Source organism: Bos indicus, chromosome 3, assembly GCF_029378745.1.
Source record: "Bos indicus isolate NIAB-ARS_2022 breed Sahiwal x Tharparkar chromosome 3, NIAB-ARS_B.indTharparkar_mat_pri_1.0, whole genome shotgun sequence".
Taxonomy (NCBI): Eukaryota; Metazoa; Chordata; class Mammalia; order Artiodactyla; family Bovidae; genus Bos; species Bos indicus.
The window spans coordinates 59,399,151-59,420,566 of NC_091762.1; the positions used below are offsets into that span (position 1 = coordinate 59,399,151).

The 21,416-nt window shown below is 41.5% G+C and overlaps 1 protein-coding gene across 8 annotated transcripts in view; it reads left to right on the forward strand.

Moving 5' to 3' along the window:
• The window catches only part of MCOLN2 (mucolipin TRP cation channel 2), an 89,404-nt gene that overhangs the window by 13,076 nt on the left and 54,912 nt on the right, over window positions 1-21,416 (forward strand). For all 8 annotated transcript variants that reach the window (XM_070786203.1, XM_070786204.1, XM_070786200.1 and 5 more), the window contains exons 2-4: window positions 4,308-4,467; window positions 13,982-14,155; window positions 16,613-16,766. In XM_070786203.1, coding sequence (XP_070642304.1) covers window positions 4,315-4,467; window positions 13,982-14,155; window positions 16,613-16,766 — 481 coding nt within the window. In that variant the 5' untranslated portion in view covers window positions 4,308-4,314. The remainder of the gene's footprint in view (window positions 1-4,307; window positions 4,468-13,981; window positions 14,156-16,612; window positions 16,767-21,416) is intronic.

The following is a 21,416-nucleotide window of genomic DNA, read 5'->3' on the forward strand; positions in this document are numbered from 1 at the left end:
ACATGACTGAGCAACTAAGCATACATGTGTCTCTACCAGTGTACATTCTGTGCACATCCTGTATTTCAGCTGTTGGCTCCTGTATGCTTGAGGGGAAAGGTTTCCATGCTGCCCTTTTCATTTTTCTTTTTCTTTTCCTTAGTGCTAGGAGTACTGCAGTTATTCTCTAAACGTGTGTTCAGTTGCTCTGTCGTGTCCAACCAGCCTCCTCTATCCATAGGATTTTTCAGGCAAGAATATTGCAGTGGGTTGTATTTCCTTCCCCAGGGTATCTTCCCCTCCCCAGGGATTGAACCCACATCTCCTTCACTGGCAGGCAGATTCTTTACTGCTGAACCATCAGGGAAGCCCTATTGTCTACCTCAGTGAAAAATGTCGGGAAGGATACAGGAGTGTGAATAATTTAACACCACAAGTGATCCCCATGATCATTATCTGGTACTTTGCCCTTTTTTTCTTGACCAAAACTTATCTTCTTTAATTAGTTTTATTAGTTTAATTTTAATGTCAAATACCATTTCTTGAACATTTAGTGGCCATATTAATTGAAACCAGCAGCTGGAAGAATTACTTGAAGCCTCTTGGAGCAGTTGGGGTGCATCAATTTCCTTCTGTCTGTTCCAGGGCCCTCAATGAATACTTCAGTTTGAGCACTTAACACATTTTATTGTACTCTTATCTCTTCACATTTCTCCCTTCCACTGGACTGAGCTCCTGGCAGGCAGGAGAAGGTCTCTGGCAGAGCTTGGCTCACAGCTATTCACCAAGCACTTGACCTACTGCCCCTGTATTTCCACCACTGTTTTCCAGAAAGCAACCTCCTGTACAGGGTTTCTCACACTGGGGACTGGGGGTATGTTCTAGGGAGGAGTTTCCATGGCCTTATTTTCAGGGTGCTATCACAACTTTGCAGATGCCCTTTTCATTTTATTAAGTGAAAAGACATTGTGAATCATCAGGATGAATACATTAGCTGCACGGAGCCACTGAAGTGATGGTGGTAAATACTAAAGCCCGCAAGGCTTCCACAGGCGTGTTCTCAGGGGTCTAAAGTTTCCTGTTGGAGGCTGTGGCTCTCAGGCACAGTTAAGATGTCACCTTATTCTTAGAAATGCCTCCCTCAATGCTTCTTGTCGAGAGCCCTGTAGCATCTACCACTCCATGTATTTAGGACACGTAATGGGATTCCTTCTCTGGCTTTCTGAATCTGTCTCCCTTGCTTCCATGATACATTTTTTTTTTCTTTTGAAAAAATTTATTATTTAATTGGAGGGTAATTGCTTTACAATATTGTGTTGGCTTCTGCCATACAACAATGTGAATCAGCCATAAGTACATATATGTCTTCTTGAACCTTCCCCCACTTACCCCCCACCCCATCCTACCCGCTGCTGCTGCTGCTGCTGCTGCTGCTGCTAAGTCATTTCAGTCGTGTCCGACTCTATGCGACCCCGTGGACTGCAGCGTACCAGGCTCCTCTGTCCATGGGATTTTCCAGGCAAGAGTACTGGAGTGGGGCACCACTGCCTTCTCCGTCCCACCCTCTGCTGCTGCTGCTGCTAAGTCGCTTCAGTCGTGTCCAACTCTGTGCGACCCCATAGACGGCAGCCCACTCTCTAGGTTGTCACAAAGTACTGGGTTGAGCTCCCTGTGTTGTAGAGCAACTTCAATTGGCTATCTGTTTTACACATGGTAATGTATTAATATATGTTTCAATTCTACTCTCTCAGTTCATCCCACTGTCTGCTTTCCTACCTTGCTGTGTCCAAAGTCTGTTCTCTGTGTCTGCATCTCTATTTCTGTCCTGCAAATAAGTTCATCAGTACTATTTTTCTAGATTCCATATAGTACAGCATCCGCTGAGCTGATTGATAACTTACACATTTGTGTTAACAAGTCTGTCTCTCCTATTGGATGCTGAACATCTGAGCTTCAGGGAACCTATTTATCTTTATGTCCTAAGAACCCAGTACAGTCGCTCAGCACAGCAAGTGCTCAGTAATTTGGTTAGATGGAATCAGGACATAACTATAGCAGGTGCAGGGAAAACACATTTAAAAAGTCTTCTTATTCTTTTGAAATGAGACTCATTTTGGTCATTGATTTTTCATTTCTAAAAGTTTTTTTTTTTCCCCCAAGATTTTCTTACAGATATTTTAACCTCTGTGTGTTTTTGAATGTGGTAAGCATGGTTGTTTTTTAACCTGTGTCTGAGTCTAATGTGCTTGGCTCTGCTTCTGCTGTTTCTAAGTTGCTGTTTAGTGCTGCTTGGTTTCCTCGTGGGCCTGGTATGTCTTAGTACCTGTTGGTCCATGTGCTTTATAAGCTATTTGTTGGAGCTCCCCAAGTCCCAGGATGAGCATCTAGAGAGGTCTACATGTGTTTGCCAGGAGAGGGAGGGCAATTCCAGTCTGAAGTTCCCTGAACCAAGCAAGCTGACAGTTTGACCCTGGGTCACCCAGGCACGAGGCTCGAAGGATTGGGTTGTGACCCTCATTTCTCAGTGTGGGTCCCTGCCCTCCTCTCCGTCTTCCTCTCTCCTTCCCTCCCCCACTCCCTCCCAACTTCCTTCCTTCTTCCTCTCTTCTTTCCAGCAAAATAACCTGGCCTATTAATTCTGGAAATAGGAGGTCTAAAAATCAACTTAAAAATAGAAAATCATTAGCAACTGAATATAAGCCTTAAAAAGTCTTAAAATAACTCTTAATATAGTTTTTTTTTAGCATCTCTTTTTTTTTTTTAGTTTCTTTTAAGTTTGTTAGTCAAGCTACATAAGTCATAAGTCAATATAAAATATCATTACAATATTTCAGGTGAAAAGATCCCCAAGAATGACCCCCAATTATAAACATTTTCTGAGAAATGAGTAGCTTGAATGATGGCTAAACTTAATAGAATTTATTTCTTAAACTTACCATCAAGACACTTCTTGTTTCAAGAAACAGAAATGAACTTAAAGAGACCTAAGTCCCAAATTTGTTGACTCAATTTGAAAGTCTTGGATGGCTTCAGGCACAGCTGGCTCCAGGAACTCAGACACTGTCATTAGGCAATCTTGTCTGTTCTTTGTTAGCTCCACTCCTTGGCAAGCTCTCCTACAATGGCTTCCAGAAGAGATGGTTAAAATGGCTTCTAGGAATTCTAGACTCAGTCTATGCTTTAGGTCTATGATCCCCAGACTTTGCTGATTATGCATTCATCAGTAAAAGTTAAGCACATATCCCCAATGTGTATATATTTGTTTATATTAATAAAATATATGCTATTATATTACCACTGTTATTTTATATATTGTCAGTAGAGCTCAGTTTTTTTTGTTTTGAAGATGAAGACTAAAATAGAAGTACTAATGTTTTCTGTTCTCCCAATGGATGTTTTGCACAGCCCGCTTTAGGGACTACTTAGTGGAAAGACTACATCTCTTCCATTGGTTATAATTACAGTCCTGTGTCCACATCTCATTGCTTCTCTTTGGCCTCGGTTCAGTCATGTGCCCCATTTCTGAGTTCAGAGTCCTTGAAATAGTAAAAGCAAAATGTTTCTAATGTATGAGATGCCAGAAATATCTGACTAGGCATAAATAGAGAGATGATATATTAACTTTAAAGTGATTTATAGTTTGAAATCTTATAATTACTGAGGCTCCATCGCTCAGTCATGTCGGACTCTTTGTGACCTCATGCACTGTAGCCCACCAGGCTCCTCTCTCTATGGAATTTTCCAGGCAAGAATATTGGAATGGGTTGTCATTTCCTACTCCAAGGATGCAGATATTTCTGACCCAGAGATTGAACCTGCATCTCTTGCACCTCCTGCCTTGGCAAGCAGATTCTTTCCACTGTGCCATCTGGGAAGCCCCCATAATCACTGATATATCATGCAAGATACAGTCTTTTCAGAACAGAGTTACAAAACAGAGATTCTCTATTTCCGTAACAATTTAATTCTAGTAGTCTGTGCTAAATTTCTGGGATTTCAAACCTAGAATATCATGAAAGTATTCCATTTAGTTATTGTTCATACTCTAGTAACGAGTGAATGGTATATATTAAGATGTTGGAATTGACAAGTCTTGCAAATAAAATCCTGTTTTTATAATTTTGATAGTGGCCATTTGGAACAAGATGGATAGCTATATGTAAAGGCAAGTGATAGAGGATCCTGAATCATTTTCAGATTTCTAAAGTGAAAAGGATTTCACTGTTTAGAGAGAGTTTTGCTTTAAAGAGTGGGTAAAATATGTGAATGGAAAGTATTCTTCAGGACATTTCAGGCTGTTCAGTGTATTTAAAAATTGATCTTTGCAGAGACACAATGGCTCATCTTGATTCAGAGGTGAAAGAAGAATGTCTGAGAGAAGACCTGAGGTTTTACTTCATGAACCCTTGTGAAAAATTCCGAGCCAGACAACAGATTCCATGGAAAATGGGTTTGCAGATTTTGAAGATAGTCATGGTCACCACACAGGTAAATGATATTATCAGTTCATTTGTTTTTTATTCTTCCCCCAAGTTGAAACTGTTTTTCCATGTTCTGCCACTTGACTTTTGTCCTGAAAAGGCCACACACTCATGTTCATAAACCTCTAAAATTATGTTGACTCTGGAGGGCAGATGGTAGGTTGAAGTTCAGTTTAGATGACGACTTTGTTTTAGTAAGGGGCTCTGAGGTCATCTCTCACGGGTTGTGTAAATATAGATAGTGTTAGATCTGAAGTGGGTAGGGTTTCTATATCTGAATGAGACACAAGGCTGGTGAAGGCTGCCTGGCCCAAAGTGATCTGTGTTCTTGAAATCTTTCATCTTTCTTCAAATATATCTTATTTAAATATACTTTTGAAGTCTGCATTTCAGACCATTTTGATTTTGGATTTACAGAATGCTAGTAATGCTAAGTTTTCATCAGAAGCTAAATGCTTAAGTAAACACTCCTCAACCTTACCCACGCCCCACCTACCTCCCCAGGCAGGCCTGGGTAAGGTGGGGGAGTGTTTGCTTAGGCACTTAGGAGTATATCAGGAGTGTATAAAGGCTGCACTGGGACTTTTTGCTTAAATTGAAATTGTTAAGTATTTTATTATCAATATCACAGCAGTCACCCAAGTTGTCATCTAGTTTTGGGGCCTGAACCAGTTTTAGGAAGGCTTCTCTGTATGTAATTACATTTGAAACATGTGTCCTTTAAAAAACAGTACTGATTTGGAATATTAGGCTCCATGAGCAAATAATCATTCTGTCATCAGTGTAAGTGTTTTTAAAGATTTGATTTCCAGAACACAAAAATAAATAGCTTCCTAAAAATAGCTCCATATGCTTTAGAAATGAGAGAGGTGGTTCCTGCCATAACGAAAGTTGCATCTTTATTCTTTATTCATAAAGAGGTCTTGTTACTGCATGACATGCCGCACCAGCTCATCACATTTTAGGGTAAGCAAGCTACTTCCAAAGAAACAAAGATGAGAGGCAGGGTCACTCTTAAATGTACATGCTTAGATTTTTTTTCTTTGAAATTTTTTTTCATTTTAATTCGTGGTTTTGAAGTTTTAATTTTGGCAGCCTATAAAGTAGTGCATTGTTAGTATAACTTGGAAGAAGAAATAATGTTCCCTTTTGCCATTTGGTTAATTTTAATTGTTCCCCAATTACTTCTCTTGCCAAACTAGCTTTCAAGTTTTTGATCTATTAATATTATTAATATTCTAACTCACCTAGGCATAAAATATCATCACCCTCTTTGACTTACCTTTTTGGTCCTGATAGCTACTGAATTCCATGGATGCTTCCTTCAAAACTGCATCACCTTATGATTTGCCGTATTCACTATCTTGTCTCCAGCATAGACTCTTACCTTGTTAGTTAAATTAATATATTGATGTGTATGAAGTACTTAAGATGCTCCGCACTGTCTTGGGAATATAGTTGGAATGTGTTACACCTGCTGACAGCTCACACGTAGCCCAGCAGTTCCATGTGGTAGGCACAGTAAGTGCTTTATGAATGTTAGCTCATTTCGGCCTCACTAGACTCCATGAGGTAGGTTCAATTTTTACTCCCTTTGAATGGATGAGAATACTGAGCCAGAGACAGTTGAGTAATTTGCATGTGGCCATTCAGCCAGGAGAGGCTTCCCAGATGCTCAGTTCAGTCCTCAGTCGTGTCCGACTCTCTGCGACTCCATGAACCGCAGCACCCCAGGCCTCCCTGTCCATCACTAACTCCCAGGGTCCACCCAAACCCATGTCCATTGAGTTGGTGATGCCATCCAACCATCTCATCCTCTGTCATCCCCTTCTCCTCCTGCCCTCAATCTTTCCCAGCATCAGGGTCTTTTCAAATGAGTCAGCTCTCCACATCAGGTGGCCAAAGTACTGGAGTTTCAGCTTAAACCTCAGTCCTTCCAAAGAACACCCAGGACTGATCTCCTTTAGGATGGACTGGTTGGATCTCCTTGCAGTCCAAGGGACTCGCAAGAGTCTTCTCCAACACCACAGTGCTCAGCTTTCTTTATAGTCCAACTCTCACATCCATATATGACCACTGGAAAAAACCATAGCCTTGACTAGATGGACCTTTGTTGACAAAGTAATGTCTCTGCTTTTTAATATGCTATCTAGGTTGGTCATAACTTTCCTTCCAAGGAGTCAGATCAGATCAGATCAGATCAGTCGCTCAGTCGTGTCTGACTCTTTGCGACCCCATGAATCGCAGCACGCCAGGCCTCCCTGTCAATCACCAACTCCCAGAGTTCACCCAGACTCATGTCCATTGAGTCAATGATGCCATCCAGCCATCTCATCCTCTGTCGTCCCCTTCTCCTCTTGCCCCCAATCCCTCCCACCATCAGAGTCTTTTCCAATGAGTCAACTCTTCGCATGAGGTGGCCAAAGTACTGGAGTTTCAGCTTTAGCATATTCCTTCCAAAGAAATCCCAGGGCTGATCTCCTTCAGAATGGACTGGTTGGATCTCCTTGCAGTCCAAGGGACTCTCAAGATGCTTCTCCAACACCACAGTTCAAAAGCATCAATTCTTCGGCGCTCAGCCTTCTTCACAGTTCAACTCTCACATCCATACATGACCACAGGAAAAACCATAGCCTTGACTAGACGAACCTTTGTTGGCAAAGTAATGTCTCTGCTTTTGAATATGCTATCTAGGTTGGTCATAACTTTCCTTCCAAGGAGTAAGCATCTTTTAATTTCCTGGCTGCAGTCACCATCTGCAATGATTTTGGAGCCCAGAAAAATAAAGTCTGACACTGTTTCCCCATCTATTTCCCATGAAGTGATGGGACCGGATGCCATGATCTTCGTTTTCTGAATGTTGAGCTTTAAGCCAACTTTTTCACTCTCCTCTTTCACTTTCATCAAGAGGCTTTTTAGTTCCTTTTCACTTTCTGCCATAAGGGTGGTGTCATCTGCATATCTGAGGTGATTGATATTTCTCCGGCAATCTTGATTCCAGCTTGTGCTTCTTCCAGCCCAGCCTTTCTCATGATGTACTCTGCATAGAAGTTAAATAAGCAGGGTGACAATATACAGCCTTGACGTACTCCTTTTCCTATTTGGAACCAGTCTGTTGTTCCATGTCCAGTTCTAACTGTTGCTTCCTGACCTCCATACAAATTTCTCAAGAGGCAGGTCAGGTGGTCTGGTATTCCCATCTCTTTCAGAATTTTCCACAGTTTATTGTGATCCACACAGTCAAAGGCTTTGACATAGTCAATAAAGCAGAAATAGATGTTTCTCTGGAACTCTCTTGCTTTTTCCATGATCCAGCGGATGTTGGCAATTTGATCTCCGGTTCCTCTGCCTTTTCTAAAACCAGCTTGAACATCAGGAAGTTCACGGTTCCCATATTGCTGAAGCCTGGCTTGGAGAATTTTGAGCATTCCTTTACTAGCGTGTGAGATGAGTGTAATTGTGCGGTAGTCTGAGCATTCTTTGGCATTGCCTTTCTTTGGGATTGGAATGAAAACTGACCTTTTCCAGTCCTGTGGGCACTGCTGAGTTTTCCAAATTTGCTGGCATGTTGAGTGCACTTTCATAGCACTTTCATAGCATCATCTTTCAGGATTTGGAATAGCTCAACTGGAATTCTATCACCTCCACTAGCTTTGTTCGTAGTGATGCTTTCTAAGGCCCACTTGACTTCACATTCCAGGATGTCTGGCTCTAGGTCAGTGATCACACCATCGGAATTATCTGGGTCGTGAAGATCTTTTTTGTACAGTTCTTCTGTGTATTCTTGCCATCTCTTCTTAATATCTTCTGCTTCTGTTAGGTCCATACCATTTCTGTCCTTTATCAAGCCCATCTTTGCATGAAGTGTTCCTTTGGTATCTCTGATTTTCTTGAAGAGATCTCTAGTCTTTCCCATTCTGTTGTTTTCCTCTATTTCTTTGCATTGATCGCTGAAGAAGGCTGTCTTATCTCTTCTTGCTATTCTTTGGAACTCTGCATTCAGATGTTTATATCTTTCCTTTTCTCCTTTGCTTTTCACTTCTCTTCTTTTCACAGCTATTGGTAAGGCCTCCCCAAACAGCCATTTTGCTTTTTTGCATTTCTTTTCCATGGGGATGGTCTTGATCCCTGTCTCCTGTAGAGTGTCATGAACCTCATTCCATAGTTCATCAGGCATTCTATCTATCAGATCTAGGCCCTTAAATCTATTTTTCACTTCTACTGTATAATCATAAGGGATTTGATTTAGGTCATACCTGAATGGTCTAGTGGTTTGCCCTACTTTCTTCAATTTAAGTCTGAATTTGGCAATAAGAAGTTCATGGTCTGAGCCACAGTCAGCTCCTGGTCTTGTTTTTGCTGACTGTATAGAGCTTCTCCATCTTTGGCTGCAAAGAATATAGTCAATCTGATTTCGGTGTTGACCATCTGGTGATGTCCATGTATAGAGTCTTCTCTTGTGTTGTTGGAAGAGGGTGTTTGTTATGACCAGTGCATTTTCTTGGCAAAACTCTATTAGTCTTTGCCCTGCTTCATTCCATATTCCAAGGCCAAATTTGCCTGTTACTCCAAGGAGTAAGCGTCTTTTAATTTCATGGCTGCAATCACCATCTGCAGTGATTTTGGAGCCCAGAAAAATAAAGTCAGCCACTGTTTCCACTGTTTCCCCATCTATTTGCCATGATGGCACTAGTGATAAAGAATCCTCCTGCCAATGCAGGAGATTTAGGAGATGTAGGTTCAATCCCTGGGTCAGGAAGATCCCCTGGAGTAAGAAATGACAACCCACTTCAGTATTCTTGCCTGGAGGATCCCAGGGACAGAGGAACCCGGCAGGCTACAGTCCATGGGGTCATGAGGAGTTGGACATGACTGCAGCAACTTAGCATGCATATATTCAGCCAGGAAGAGGCAGAGTCAGGGTTTGAGCCCTGGTAGTCTGGCTCTAGAGTCTGCACTCTTTTTCTCATATTGTTTCTTTCCAGATGTAGAGCCTCAGAGTTTGCACTTGAGAAATACACATAAGTTAACTAGGCTGCTTCTGGAATTCATCTTATGCCTACCTTTTTAATCTCCAAGCCTACCAGTCCATTCAATACGCATGTCAGATTAATTTTTCTTAGAATGCTCTTATTGTGTCTCTTCTCAGAAACTTCTGTGGAACCATATTTCCCATAGAACTAAATTTTGACTCTCTGGCCTGGGATTCACAGATTTCCATAGTCTCCTTCAACTTGCCTTTCCAACAGGTTTTCATCTCCTGTTTCTTCCCATGTCCCAGCCAGATGGACACACTCAATGATTCTGGCCCCTGCCTTGTTTTTCCTCCAGGTACAGAGGAGCTCTTTTCTCCCTCATATTTCAGCTGCTATTTGAAGTCCACCTCCCCCGCCAGCCTTGCCTGATCGCTCAACATGTGGTTTTTCTTGGTTTACTGGTACCCTGTGCTGGCTACATCACTAATTTCACTTTTAATAAAATATTTCTGGGACTTGATCATTTACTTTTTGGATGGGTCTCCCCTGCCTCTCCTAATAAAACTGAGGTGGTTAAACTTGTATTCTCCTGTAGGGTCATTCTAATAAATTTTGCTACTTGGGTAATATATAATTGGAATGGAATCTTCGAATATCTTTCTTTCCTTCAAATACCACTTTCCCTCCTCCTCTTTTTCTGTCTCTTTTAGCACTCCATTCTCAAGTCTAATGGAATGGGTGGTGTTTTATAAAGGTTGATGGGAAAGAAACATCTTTTAAAAGACATTCCTACTCTGCATTCTGCAGTAATTTATAATCATGAGAGAGGTTTCTACATTCTTTTGCTAGATCTGCTCTTTTCCTCCCGTATTCTTTGTATATTATTAGAGTGGTATCTTGTTTTTACCTGGCACAGAATATTTTCTCTTCCATTGATTTCATAATCAGGTCTTAAATTCACAATCTTTGCCAGGCTGCACTTAATATGTGATTATTTTTCTGTCTTATAGTCTCAGCAAATCTCAAAATCTAGTTAGTGGGGCTAGAATGAATATTTTTGTCATTCCTTTCTTGAAAATAAAATCATTTGACCAACCCTTCATCATCTCTTCACCCTTGCTCTGTAGTGGACCAGCCCTCCATCATTTCTTCACTCTTGTTCTGTAGCGTATGTTTCATTCTGCCATAGTAAGAAGGGGACCTCAGGATCTCCTCCTCAGGGTTTCTCTCTACTGAGATGTTTGGGGAATCCTACCTAGACCTGGTTTGAGGCTATACATGCGGATCTTGTCTTGTTCTATTAACAACAGTATGGAGGGAATTTCTTGTTCTTGATGCCAGATGGGGGTGGGTCCAAGTTGAGATTATATCTCCATATTCTCTCATTCCCAAAGTTGAAGTAATGGGTTTTGAATCTAAATAAGGTGGTGTTAGTTGCTCAGTCATGTCTGACTCTTTGCAACCCCGTGGACTATAGCCCGCCAGGCTCTTCCGTCCATGAGATTCTCCAGGCAGGAATACTGAGGTGGGTTGCCATTTCCTACTCCAGGGAAATAAGATGGTAGCTGAAAATATCAGTGCATTGAATGCTGCTATTCACTCCCCATTCACTTTTCGGGTTTCTTTAGCTTAACTATGAGTGTGAGAAGAGGGACTCTCATGTCCCCTCTTCTAGAGTTAAGTTGGCAGCTTTTCAGTTTGAGAGGTTGTCTGGCCAAGTGGTCAAGAGAACTAACAGGTGAGTCAGACAGACTCGCTGTTACATTTCTAGCTGTTCCAACCTGAAAAAGTACCCAACCTCAGGTTGCAAGTGTATAAAACGGGATAGACAGACTCAGTACTTGACTCTGACATTGTGATGGCCACTATTCCAGTTCCTGAATATATGTGCATGTGTGTGTGTGCTGAGTTGTGTCCAACTCTTTGTGACTCCCATGCACTCTACCCACCAGGAATTTTCCATGGAATTCTCCAGGCAAGAATACTGGAGTGGGTTGCCATTCCCTACTCCAGGGGATCTTCCTGACCCAGGGATGGAACCTGAGTCTGCTGTGTCTCCTTCACTGGCAGGTGGATTCTTTACCACTAGCACCACCTGGGAAGCCCCTTCATTTGTGTATCAGTACATAATCAAACCCCCAGTCATGTGTATACTGGTCCCCTGGTTTACTTTTATAGCTTTCGAAAAGCAGCATGACCTTTCCTTTTCCATCATTTCCTTGCAGGCACCATTGATAGACATCACATGCTTGAAAGAACCTTTAGCCTTTGGCTGCTTGATTTTCAGCACAGGTTGGATGTTGTGGGACTTCTTATCTATCTTCCTTAGAACATCTGGTTCAGCAATCGCTCAATCTTTTGATTTGGTATTTGAGGAATGTGCTCTGGTGAGGCTCAGATACTAAAGAGTGTCATCTGTGTACATTCTTCAACAGTTGCAGTTCTGGAAAGCGAGCACCTAAATTCTTTCCTCAAAAGGGAGGCCCCAAATCAGAATTTTCTGCAAATGAAAAATCACGCAGCATAATAGAAGTGACTTTGGAGTTAGACGTGGCTTTCATTCTAGTTAGGTGACATAGGCAGTGTTATGAGACTCAGTTTTTACATATGTGAAGTGGGGGTAACAGTATTAACATTTTCATAGGGTGGTTGTGTTAGTAAATGAGATAGTGCAGGTAAAGCAGTTAGTACAGTACCTGGAGAATGATAATTGCTGAAAAGTGGTAACTATTTAAAATTATTTAGCCTTTTTAAAAAGTCAGACAAAATTTGAAAAATAAAAGACATAAATCACTAAAAAGAGTATGTAAGTTTGCATGTGCAAATTAGCATCTGTTCATCGGAAAGTTCTAGTAATTAAACTGTGGAGTGACAGCAGGTAACACAAATGTTAAGGTCATCTTGTTGAATTTGCTGGTTTCATATGACAGCAGAGTCCCAAATTGTTTTGGTGACTTTAGCAGGGTGAAGTTTGGGGCAAATTCTCTGGACTCTCACTGTCTTGGAAAGCAGATGAGGAGATAAAGTGGGGAGATGGGGAAGAGTGTGTGGGCCAGGGTTTATAAAGGTTTGACTTCTACAGTTGCATATGTGTGTCTGTGTGTGTGCATGAGACAGAGAGAGAGAAGCAGAGCACTTGTGAGGCTGTATGTATGAAACAGGGTATGTGAGATAGTATTTATGAGAGTGTGAGAGCAAGTGTGCAAGAGAGTGTGAGAGAGTGTCCATTTGAGTGTGAGTGGAGAGAGAGGCTGTTTGTGTGTGGAATGTCTTGGGTTTGGGGGTAAACAGTGCCTGCTAATTTCTTCTCCTTATTAGATTCTAAGAGGAAAACTTTAAGGCAGAAAGAATACACTCATTCCTGGTGAAGAGAGACTTTGGCATCTAACCCTGTGCTATGATACAGTTTAAGGGGAATAAGTAGAAGTTCTATCACAAGAAGATGGGTGCTTGGTGACAATGAGTGGGTTTGACATCACGGAGGTAGAGTGAGCCCTGTTATTCTGTGTGGTGCTTTGATGCTGTAGATCTTGGAGGCAGGAACGCTTAGGTGTAAATCTTATGTGAGTTCTTGCAGAGCTAGAGGAATTGAATTCCTTTGATGACAATTACCTCTTAGCTAGAGGAAGTATTATATAGGCCACTTTTCAAAAGTGTTTTTAAAAAGTCTCATGCAAAACAGTTATGATTTTTAACAACAGTTGTGATTTCTAAATGTCAGATCATTTAGATTTGACTATCAAACAGTAAAGCACGAGAATTAGTGGTTTACTAAGTATGGTTGAACATAGCCGGCTTGAATCACACAGATTCACTTTTACATAGAGATATATTTCAGTAGTGAATACAGCAGTGCTACACAGTCCATGATCCACAGTTGGTTGAGTCCTTGAACCCTCAGGGTGGACTATAAATCATGCTTAGATTAACCCCTATATTGTTCAAGGGTCAGATGTATATCAGTTTTGAAAACCATTAATTTGAAATGCAAGTATAAGAAAAATGGATTCAAATTAGATAACCAAGGACCTACTGTATGTCATAGGAAAATATACTCAGTATCTTGTAATAACCTATAATGGAAGAAAATATAAAAAATAATGTATATATTTATATAGATGTATAAATCACTTTGCTGTACATCTGAAACTATTACAACATTGTAAATCAATTATATTCAATAAAAATTTTAAAAAGAAAAAATAGCATATCTCTTTAAAAAAAAGAAAAATAGATTCAGGCTTAACTTTGAATTTCTCCTTTCTCTTCTCCTTCTCTGTCATTAAAGGCCAGTAAGGGTATTAGTCACTGGGAGTGGTCACCTCTTCTAATTTTATGCTACTTCAAGTTGCTAATGTAGCTTGATGAGGTTGTTTCTAGGAGGAAGAATTCTTGTCTTTTGACATTGATATGATTAATAGAAACCAAAGCAGTGAGATTTTTCTTGCTGATGTTTATAGGTGAGGGTTAATGATAGTAAGAAGGTATTTGCCTTCCCTGGAAAATGGTAAAATACATATATTTCTATTTTATTTTCTTTCCTAGCTTATTCGTTTTGGTTTAAGTAACCAGCTGGTCGTTGCTTTCAAAGAAGAAAACACTGCTGCTTTTAAGCACCTGTTTTTGAAAGGATATTCTGGTTCAGATGAAGATGATTACAGCTGCAGTGTGTATACCCAAGAGGACACATATGACAGCATCTTTTTTGCTATTAATCAGGCAAGTCTTTTGTTGTGAATTATTAATATCTAAACTTGAAGAATATATTGATACTTGACCTTGACCTGTTGTCTTAGCAAAAAAAAAGTATGCGTATATTCTGGTATATATAACATATTAAGATATATAACATGTTCTGATTTAAAATTTTGCATCAGTGCAGTTCAGTCGCTCAGTCATGTCCGACTCTTTGCGACCCCATGAATCGCAGCACGCCAGGCCTCCCTGTCCATCACCAACTCCCGGAGTTCACTCAAACTCACGTCCATCGAGTCGGTGATGCCATCCAGCCATCTCATCCCGTCATCCCCTTCTCCTCCTGCCCCCAATCCCTCCCAGCATCAGAGTCTTATCCAATGAGTCAATTATTCGCATGAGGTGGCCAAAGTATTGGAGTTTCAGCTTTAGCATCACTCCTTCCAAAGAACACCCAGGACAAAAAGTGTTTATTGCTATTTCTGTAGCTACATTTCCATACAATAGATTTTGCCGATTTAAATTTTTATTTTTTAAGATTTATATTTGTATTTATCCCTTCCCACCCACTTCTATTGGGAGATTACATTATCCCAGATCAGATAGCCAAATAGCTAAAAATAGGCTTATATTCTCAGAAGGTTTGATGAATGAGAGATCAAATCTAAGATTCTAAGTCTCAATTTTGGTGTTTTATCATTAATAAGCTTAGCTGAGCCCTGAGAATATGGAGTAGGACATGACATATGTAGGCAGTACTGAGAAACCAGATTGGTAGGCCTGAAGAAAGTGTTTAAAGGAGAGAAATACTTATTCTTTCATTCATCCATTTACTCAATCCATAAATATTTTGTTACCTATTATGTACCAGGTACTATTCAACACACTGGGGATACATCATGAATAAAAGAGACAAAACCCCTGTCCTTATAGAACTTAATGCTAGAGGGGAGAGCCAGGCAAATGAAAAGAAGTGAAATAGTACTAGATGTTGATTCTTTGAAACACCACCCCACCAAAAACAAATGAACAAAACAAAGTATATTGAGAACAAAACTAAATTCACTGCTAACAGTAGTAACAGAGGTGCTCTGTTGACTAATAGTCAGGGTGCTCCTTGACTATTTTCCGTAGGGTGCAGAGTGCAAACTCCAGATATAGATTTTGAAGTCTGGTTTAAGGCAGGTCTTTCAGTGTGAGGGGAGCTTGATAAGAATTGGGTAAAGATCCTCATAAAATAGTTTAGGATTGGTGGATATAGCAATCCTATATCCCCAAACCCCTGTGAGGGTTTGGGGGAGGTATTCAAAGAGTCTTGGAAGTTGTTAGACTGAATCTTCAAATCGGTCATTTGTTTGAGGTTTTTCAATGTTTCTGAAATAAACAATACAGTTATTGTTTTTTAAGTTCCTGGGGAAAAGTTTCCTGGAATAATAAATCCATGTTAATAAAGATAGTTGTTGTTCAGTCGCTAAGTTGTATGTGACTCTTTGCAACCCCATGGACTGCAGCACACCAGGCTTCCCTGTCCTTCACCTGTGTCCTGGAGTTTGCTCAAATTCTTGTCCATTGAGTTGGTGACACCATCTCATCCTTTGTCACCCCCTTCTCCTCCTGCCCTCGGTCTTTCTCAGCATCAGGGTCTTTTCCAATGAGTTGGCTCTTCACATCAGGTGGCCAAAGTACTGAAGCTTCAGTTTCAGCATCAGTCCTTCCAATGAATATTCAGGGTTGATTTCCTTGATTCAGAGTTGACTGGTTTGATCTCCTTGCTGTCCAAGGGACTCTCAAGAGTCTTCTCCAAGACCACAATTCAAAAGCACCAGTTCTTTGGTGAGATGGGGGCCAGTAAAACCGTGTTAGTGCAGATAGGCAGATGGGAAAGCTGTGTTAATATAAGCTGTGGGTCTAGATGGCTTGGGTCCTCAGAGGTATGTCGAAAATGATAACTGGAATAAAGCAGGGGAGGAGACTGGACTGCCTGTTGATGCCTGTATATTAGAGATAGATGTTTATAATTTTTATTGGGTGATAAGGACAGGCCTCCTGGAGGCAATAATATTTGCATAAGGTCTGAAGTGAACCTTGCAGATAGATAACCTGGGCTTCTAGGCAAAGGCCACATCAAAGGCCCCAGGCGGGAGTGTGCCTTGAGAGTTCCAGGAACTGCCTGGAGGCCCACATGGCTTGGGAGGTGGTGGGTGGAGCCAGTGGCCGGTAGTGGGCTAGGAGGTCAGAGAGATAGTAGTTGGCTCTGAGTAGTTGGGAACCTCTGTCCACGTGTTTAGTTTCAGGTACTGTGGGGGCAGTATGTTTTTACTCAACCCAAGAAAATTACCTTGTAGTATTTTACTTTTGGGGATTTCTGTTGAGGAATATGAGACAAACAAACAAAAAAAGTTAAATGTATGTTCCATGTGTTGTAACTTCTGATGAAACTTGTTAGGCTCATAAGTATTTTTATTTAACTATTTTTAATAGTTTCATCGGCTAAGGAACTTATCTCTGGGAACCCTTGGTTATGGAGAAAGCGAAGACAACAGGATTGCTTTAAAAGTCTGTAAGCAGCATTACAAGAAAGGGACCATGTTTCCTTCTAATGAGACACTGAATATTGACAGCGACATTGAAATAGGTAACGCAATGGTAATTTCATTCTATGCCTTTATCATCTTGTGTGTTAAGAGTGAAATACACCCTCGTGCACAGGCAACCCAAATGAAACCACTCAGCTAATCTATTTGAGGCTTTAACATTTGCCTGCCAAGAGCTTTGGCTCAGAAAACTGTGGGTCTGCTGTGATTGGAACAGGAACATTTCTGGATCTTTTTGGTGCAACTCAAGATTGTTGGGTTTAGGGTAAATGCACAGGTGTTTCCTATTTAAGTTTTTCTCTCCATGATGGGGTGATTAGGCTTTTTGGGAAAAAAAAAAAATGAGTCTGTATTTGTTAAATGACATTTAAAATGTTTGGTATGCTTGCTTTTTCATGCCCAGTCCTTCAGTCATGTCTGACTCTTTGAGATCCTATGGACTGTAGCCCTCTAGGCTCCTCTGTCCATGGGATTTTCCAGGCAAGAATACTGAAGTGGATCATTTGTTAAATATATTGCTGCTGCTGCTGCTGCTAAGTCGCCTCAGTGGTGTCCAACTCTGTGCGACCCCATAGACGGCAGCCCACCAGGCTCCCCCATCCCTGGGATTCTCCAGGCAAGAACACTTGAGTGGGTTGCCATTTCCTTCTCCAATGCAGGAAAGTGAAAAGTGAAAGTGAAGTCGCTCAGTCCTGTCCAACTCTTAGCGACGCCATGGACTGCAGCCTACCAGGCTCCTCTGTCCATGGCATTTGCCAGGCAAGAGTACTGGAGTAGGGTGCCATTGCCTTCTCCAGTTAAATATATTAATGCTCTTAAAGGAGAATTGTGATTAATAACTCATTTTCTCTGGAGACCGTTTGGCAAAAGTTAACATCTCATTAAGTAGAATTGTTTTGTGACATGCTATTAAGGATTTAAAAGCATACCGTATATAAATGCAAAGTATTTGACTTGAGGCTCTGGAGGTTTTGTCATTCATTCAACAAACTTCTGGTGCACAACTTTCACACCTCAGGCATTCGTAGGGTTAGGGTTGCAGAGATAATCTGTCATGGCTCCTCAGTAAGCTAACAGGTCAGGAATCAGGGTCCTAGTAGCAGAGTAAATTTGGAGTGGTTTTATTAAAAAGAGAGCTTCATTGTTCATTTGCCCATATTTCCTGTAACTCGATTTTAAGGTGTCTTGGTAATATAATAGAGGGACATGCGTATAAAACAAAGGTTCTCATGCTTTTTTTCCAGCAGGCTATCTGTTTAGAATCTTTAATGAGGAAATGTGACCAGTCCTCTTGCCTCTAAAACAAACAGCCCCAAGCCAGCACTGTCACGTTGCTTCCAGAGACCCATCAATAGCTAGTTCTGTGGTCAGCAGCCTTATCTTATTGCCTCGCAGGATCTTCTTGGAGAAGGAAATGGCAACCCACTCCAGTATTCTTGCCTGGAGAATCCCAGGGACAGAGGAGCCTGGTGGGCTGCCGTCTATGGAGTTGCACAGAGTCGGACACGACTGAAGCGACTTAGCAGCAGCAGCAGCAGCACAGGATCTGCTATCCTGAGAGCTGTTTTGTAGTCAGTCTGCAGGGGCTGATCCAGTTTCACCCTGAATCTTTTTCCTGAGCTCTCAGCTGTGCTCCCCGCCTTGGGCAGTTCCTGTAACTGTGATGAGTACTGAGAGGTGGAGCTGAAAGCTTGTCCAGTGACCCTCTGCTTACAGTAAACTACTAGCCACCTGTCCTTTTAAAAATGAGACTTAATTGGATCATATGACTGTTTTCCAGTGATTCATATGTTGTTTTCCTCAATTGATTTTTCTTAGAAAAATGATTAAAGAAATGTGGCCAAGTAGGTATCAGTGGCTAGGTGAGACAGTGCAGAAAGCAGGATTTATTCCCAGACTATCAGACAGGGGTGTTCTTGGTCACTTCCTTTCTATCATATGGACCATTTTTAACCAAATAGAAGTTGGTTATTAATTTGACTTTAAGAGACTGCTGAAGCCAGCCAATTGTATCTTTTGACTTATTAAAAATAACTTGTCAAAGAGAACTTTTTGATGTATCTATTCAAAAGGTGTAAAAATATTCTTAAAAACACTTGATACTGGGTTTTCGATTTTCTGGTCTTAGGCATGTTGGAGGAAGCCTGCAGACAGTATAAATAGGGATTGAGTTTGACTTGATTGGTATGGTGTTACAGTTTAAGTAGGTGAATTAGCAGAAGCTGTCCTAGATGACTTATTTATGAATTTTGCAGTGCCTTTCCGATTAAGAGGAGCACCCTTTAGTGTGCTCAGGGCAGAGATCTGTCCTGCACTGCTTTCCTGGGGGGTTTATGTTTAGCTGCATGACTGATAGAACAGTTCAAACTAAGGGTTTCCCTTAATTCATGCTGAGGGTATATACCCCTGTCTGTTCTAGACATATCGCTTTACAATTCAGCTTCACTGGAGACTGTTGTGAATCCTGTTAAAATAACTATTTTTTACAACATTTAGATGGGTATCATTCTAATATGGTGCTTCTCTTTGTATACTGCAAATTTTGAATTTCTTAAGTTGTCCTTTCCACATGTTCCTAGCGTGAAACATTATGACCACTTCAGCATTAGCCCCTGTCATTTTAAGAACATATCCATTCCACCCTCCCTTTGTCTCTGGGAGGGTTGTTGTTCCATCTGCTCGAGTGTTCTGCCCTGTAAATGAGAAGCATTTGAAAGATGAGGCTGCTACTCCAATACCAGTTTGTTCTGTTTGAGGTTTGATGTTTTTTTTTTTACTTAGGGCTTTTGCCATCAGTTCTTAGGTTTTGCTGCCACCAAGTGTGTGACTATAGCATAAGGTAAGGCAGATTCCAGAGTTCTTAGTGTGTGTGTGAATAAAGTGTAACTCTATTATCACAACGAAAGAATCTGAATAATCAAGTAGACTTTTATAAGGCAAATTTTACAGATAGTATAACACTAACATATACTGCCACATTTCTCTAAATCTAAGATGTCATCAATTTTAAAAAAGAGTCATCGGTTTTAGAAACAATTGAAAGTGACAAAAATTAATATCTTAGAATGAATGAAACACAGGAGAAAAAGACCTAGGATAGTATATCTGGCACACAGATTTTTAACATATTACTCCTCCTTTCAGAATATTGTCATTTACTCAGATCAGTTTAATTTAAATGTTATTTTTTCTCTTCCTTTAGAATAAGAATGTTAGAGGTAGAAGGGCCTTAAATATCCTCAGTTTGAACTTCACTTTACAATTGAGGAAACTGAGGCTCAGTCAGACTTGGTGATGCCGTGATTTAGTGACCAAGGGTCTTTGCTTCTCCAAGCCCAGTGACATGGAGCTCACCTGGGAGCTTGTGAGACAGGCAGAATCTCAGGGCCCCTTAGAGCTGCTGAGTCTACATTTCTGTCTTAACAAGATCTCTGAATGATATGTACACACATCAAACTTGGGAAGTACTGGCTTCGTACTCCCCAGCTGAAGGCCTTTGACTTCGCGCAGATCTCTCTCTTACCAACTTCACACATTTTCTACCATCCATCACCATCAGCCTTCAGCGCACCCTGCACACGCTAGGACCCCTCTGCCCCTCAGTATGCTATGCTCTGCTGTGCTTAGTCTCCCAGTCGTGTCTGACTCTTTGCGACACTATGGACCTCCAGGCTCCTCTGTCCATGGGGATTCTCCAGGCAAGAATACTGGAGTGGGCTGCCATGCTATCCTCCAGGGGATCTTCCAGACCTAGGGATCTATCCCAGGTCTCCCTCATTGAAGGCAGATTCTTTACCAGCTGAGCTAACAGGGAAGCCCCACCCATCAGCATGTTCCCTTACAAAAGCCGCTTGGGCAGGCGCTTGCCTTTTTCACTTCTTTCTCTCCTGGATCCTCCCAACCGTCACCAGGGTCTTCCATTGGTGAGCCGCACTGCCCCAGCTGCTGATGCCCCTGGAGAAACAGGCCAGAGCAGAACACACTCACGCTGCCACCATAATCTGCAAGCCTCCTGGCACAGCCCTTCTTCACCCCCTGTCAGCCTGGTGTTACAGAGGTAAGGCCATAGTCAAGGCCCCCCCGGCACCAGAGCCCACCTGTTTCAGCTATCAGAAGTCAAACCCCTCCTCTCAGCTCAGCTCCTCCCTGAACTCCAGACTCCTCCTCCATTCACCCCACTGTAACTCAACAACTAAGGATTTCAAACCTGTTGCGTTCAAACAGAACATTTCAAACCTCCCCCACTCCGCCCCTGCCACCCCGTTCCTTTCTTACTCTTCCCCATCCCAGAAAATGAAAGCAGTGTTTTCATATCATGTCATCATATTCCTAGTTGCTCAAGCCCCAAACCTGAATGTGTTGATTTCTCCATTTCCATCGCCACTTCTGTACTCCAAACCTCTGTCGTTCTTGCTTGGATCTTCACCCGCTGCCCTATCCCTCAGCAATCAGAATATGTGATGGTTTCTTCCATACATCAACATGAATCATCTGTGGGTATACATATGTCCCCTCTATCCTGAACCTCCTTCCTGTCTCCCACCCTATCCCACCTCTCTAGGTTGTCACAGAGCACTGAGTTGACCTCACTGCATCACCCAGCAAATTCCCGCTGGCTATCTGTTTTACATATGGTAATGTGTATGTTTCCATGCTACTCTCTCAATTCGTCCCAGCCTCTCCTTCCCCCA